At 41.6% G+C, this 4,513-nt stretch overlaps 1 protein-coding gene across 1 annotated transcript; it reads right to left on the reverse strand.

Moving 5' to 3' along the window:
• Positions 1–295: 295 nt before the first annotated feature.
• LOC142741721 (gap junction beta-1 protein-like) lies at positions 296–988 on the reverse strand. The gene has a single exon (XM_075851063.1). It carries the CDS (start codon positions 986–988, stop codon positions 305–307), a length of 684 nt encoding a protein of 227 aa, XP_075707178.1. The 3' UTR covers positions 296–304.
• Positions 989–4,513: the final 3,525 nt, after the last annotated feature.

Genomic DNA, 4,513 nt, shown 5'->3' on the forward strand with positions numbered 1-4,513 from the left:
TACACACTGTACTTGGTGCTTATTTGCAGTAGTACAGCAGGAATACAGCACCCAACGCGCAGTGATCATAGATAATTGTAGTTGGAATACAGAGGAAGTGCTCGTGGACTTTGGTCCCTAATCTTCATGTATCCCTTGGAAGCTTATGGCCTCCACTGACATCTGTTACTAGGAGGGGAAGCAAAAGTTGTGTGTAAATGTTTCTTCATGTTGCAGATAATGACATTTACTGGCTGTTCATATCCATTGATAGATTCCGCAATAAAACATGCTGCAGGAGAACAAGTGGCAAATACTGAATCATCTAGAAGTGCTGCTTTTTACATGGTGTCTGAATGGTTGATGAACTGTTTATATGCTGTACAAATGGTAAGCTGGCTATTAGTTCCCACAGGCAGATCATGGCACTGGTGGCAGACGCTGCACACAGACACAAGCTGAAGATATTCTTCACAGTTGAATTTACATCTGTGCATATAACAGATTTTTCGCACAGTGTAGAGTGGCAATGAATTGTCCTTCGGTGTACAAAACCCTCTGTTACTTTATAGTACGTTAGGATGAAGAGGAACTCAATAAGCATCCTACTTATCAGTCCAAAAACATGAAGGTTGAACTGTACTTTCTTTCTTCTAAGCTGGACTTGTAACCAGCCTTCCCTTGCCTGAAAGGCAGGGCGAGAAAAGCAGGCCACACATAGTGAGTGTGTAAGCAGTGCCACCATTTGTAATGCGAAAAGGTTGAAGGAGGAGATGGGTGAGAACTCATCAAAACAACTTGGCAAACATAATAACCTTGAAGAGTTGCAAATGAAATCGTTTTCTTCATCCTGCCATATTGATTTACATCCAACCAGCAAAATTCCAAAGCGAATGAAGAAAAGTACAGATAAAAATGCCCGACTTATCTTCGAAGCAATTGAGGAAACGCCACTCAGGAGACAAGTAGTGGTTTCTACCTCCTGGAACGCCTCAGGGGACATGGCCATAGTGAACTGTCTGTGGAAAACAAAGTTGTAAGCAGTGATAACCGATACTAGTCACATACAATACTAAAATCTGTTCTATACGGAGTACTCCGTGAAAAAGTACTCAAATAAAAACCCTACTTCATGTTTACTGTAGGACGTTTAGCTTTGAAGAGGTTTGCATTATATTCCCAGTTCTTTGTAGTTCCCAACTTCGCAGAGATTCCAACCTTTTATAACCCCATCCCTCAAACTGTTTCCTTCCAACTAGAAGAGGTGCTTGTTCCGCACTCCAATGAAAAACTGCTCCAAATACAGGTCATGAAGTGACATGCACTTCTTTTTATGCAGCGTTTTTTTACACGCCGTTATTTCAAATGGCCGTGTAAAAAAACGCCCCGTCGGAATGAAATGACATTTTTCCCATTGAAATCAATGGCCAGATGTTTGGAGGCGTTCAGCTTCAGTATTTTCAGCCGTTTTCCGGGGTGTTTAAAGCCCGAAAAATGGCTGAAAATAAGCCATGTGAACATACCCTAAGTGTACACAAGTAATAGATTTCTGTAGCAAAAATTTCCGAAACTTCCATACATCTGAATGGAGTTTGTAAAAATCACATTTACATATTGCAGAAAACCGCAAATCAGATGTATAAAACAATTTCTGCTATTAAGATTGCCACACGTCAACATTTCCTCAATTGGACGGTGGCAACATGTGAGCCAACAGTTATTTCTCCTGACACCCCCATAAACATGCACACTCGGCTTATCTCCCATAGGAACAAAGGATCAGATATGTTGAAATACAATATGTCCGATTATTCTTTCCTCTGACATCTGCCTGTTGTTGGGAAGCCCTAAGAAAAATTAGATTGTTGGCCTATCCAGTGAAATCAGCGGGTTCTGCCGAGTTGCGTCTAATGTGTATGGGTGCCTTAGGCTCTCTTTTACATTTACGTCATGGTTTCCATCTAGAACGTACGGATACTACCGATACCTGATGGGCTCCATTGATATGTAATGGTGTCTGTCTGGTTCCATCATGGTGTCCGTCGCATTAATGGGAAGAATAGCACTAAATGCAGTGCTATTCTTTCCATCCAATCTGACAGAATGAACGGAGTAGGCTCTGTCACAGATGTGGACAAAGCCTAAACACTCTTAACCATTTCATTTGCGAATATAATAATAATAAAAAAATATATTTACAAAACGAAAAAGCATTAAACTATAGTCAATGTCTATAATCGGCTAATTTAGGCTATGTTCACATCTGCATCAGGGTTCCGTCTGAGCTTTCTGTCGGAACGGAGCCCTGACTGACATAAACGGAAACCATAGGTTTCCGTTTCCATCACCATTGATTTCAAAAGTGACGGATCCGGTGCCAATGGTTTCAGTTTGTCTCCGTTGTCCAAGGGTTCCATCGTTTTGACAGAATCAATAGCGTAGTCGACTACGGTATTCATCCCGTCAAAACGATGGAACACTTGGACAACGGAGACAAACTGAAACCATTGGCACCGGATCCGTGCCTTAAATGTTCATCAAGTCGTAAATATCTTGCATTTTATAGAAAGATATTCAATTTTGTTTTTGTATTTTAATGTGATTTATAGTTTACTGGTAATTTTGTTTTCAATGTGAAATAAACAGGGCTACAGACAGATCATTACAACTCCACCATGGAAGACCAGGTATCAATTTCACTATCGCTATCGAGTCATAACAGACTACACTTAAAAAAAAATTACTTTTCACGCCACTTCACTTCAAATATGTTTATTATGCATGAGTTAAAGCTGTATCTCCATATTGACTATATTATTACAAGCTTACCTTTGTGTGGTGATCTGACGTCTGACCTACAGTGCTCTTAAAATCTCTTATCTGCCAGACTTGTCCCTTGCTGTGTGGGTCACTAGTCCTGCATTATTGTCTATGGTCTCCTGGTTGAAGCTGTCTCCTGTCTTGTGTGTTCTTGTGTTGAGTTGCTCCCAGTTTCTATGTCACAGTTCTTCCTCATTTCTGTTCTGAGCTTTTTGTTTATCCACAAACATAGGCAGCATTTGGGAGGGGTATAGCTGCTACACAGACTGGTCAGGAAAGGAGGAGAATTTACTGTACATGAAAGCTATCCTGGACTGCCAACCAAAGAGCCATATAAACAGAGCCAGCCGCAAGCTGAAGAAATGAGCCTGTAGGTGTCAGCTATCATAAGAATAATCCGCAAAGACAGTGGGGGAGATTTACTAATACTGTCTTAAAGTTAGACAGGATAAAACTAGACCAGGCAGGCAGAAACTGTGTCAAATTTATCACAATACTAAAAGGAAGTAAAGCAGCACAGGTCCCGAAAAAGACCCCACACATATAATGGGTCAAAACGTTGCCATTTTTTGCTTGATCTTTGACGAATAAAAAAAAAACCTTTTTTTTGACAATTTTTGAAGATGTGTGCTGTTGTCTGACCATTGGTGAGAAAATTTATCACAGTGTCACACGCTGTATGATAAGTTTGGCACATCTTGACACTTTTCCTTATGTCACCCCTTGGCTGGCATATGTCACGACCATCAGGTTTGTGGACCCACTAGGGTAATCCGCGTTAACGGAGTAGTTGCTGGCCAGACAGATTCAATGTAGTCACAGGTAGATGCAGGGGCATAGCTAAAGGCTCATGGGCCCCGATGCAAAAGTTCTTATTGGGCCCCCCCTGCAAACTTCTCATGGCCGACGGCCCGCAGCTTTCAGTTGCATCGCTGGGTCTCCTAAGTGACCCAACAATGCAGCACTAGCAGCCAGGGGCGTCACTAAGGACTTAAAACGTCAAGGGGAAATAGCCCCAATACATATCTGTCCCCCCAAAAAAATGTGTGTGTGTATAGGAGACAGCATATCTATAGCACTACGACCCTATAAACTATGGATAGGATTAGATACAGGGGCTCAGCAGACAGTATCACACATGATAGGATTAGATACACAGCTCAGCAGACAGTATCACACATGATAGGAATAGATACACATCTCAGCAGACAGTATCACACATGATGGGATTAGATACAGTGGCTCAGCAGACAGTTTCACACATGATACGATTAGATATAGGGCCCAGCTCACTGACATTGCGGCTCCAGCGCTGGACCAGGAAAGGTAAGTATAATAATTGTTTTGCTTTTTTATGTTTTACTAATTATTTTCTTGTTTTTTTACAGGTTCGGTTGTTGGACTACTTCAATGACAGCGTTTTTTTTATTCTCAATAAAATGGTTAATGAGGGTTGTGTGTGTTTTTTTATTTCAATCAAATATTTTTTCTATATCTTTGGATTTTTTTAAACTTTATTATTACCGCCTTAGTAATAGCTGCCGGCTGATTGACGACGTCCATTACTAAGGCGGGGCTTAATGTTAGCAGGTGCAGAGGCGAACACTAACCCCCATTATTACCCCGGTACCCACCGCCACCAGGGGTACTGGGAAGAGCCAGGTACGAACCATTACCCGACCATCTGTGGTGATGGTCGGGTACCGGGGCAGCG

Source organism: Rhinoderma darwinii, chromosome 1 (assembly GCF_050947455.1).
Source record: "Rhinoderma darwinii isolate aRhiDar2 chromosome 1, aRhiDar2.hap1, whole genome shotgun sequence".
NCBI classification, from domain to species: Eukaryota; Metazoa; Chordata; class Amphibia; order Anura; family Rhinodermatidae; genus Rhinoderma; species Rhinoderma darwinii.

Bases quoted from the DNA above. Each gene is read 5' to 3' on its own strand.
- LOC142741721 (XM_075851063.1), bottom strand. From the start codon at position 988: ATGGCCATGTCCCCTGAGGCGTTCCAGGAGGTAGAAACCACTACTTGT.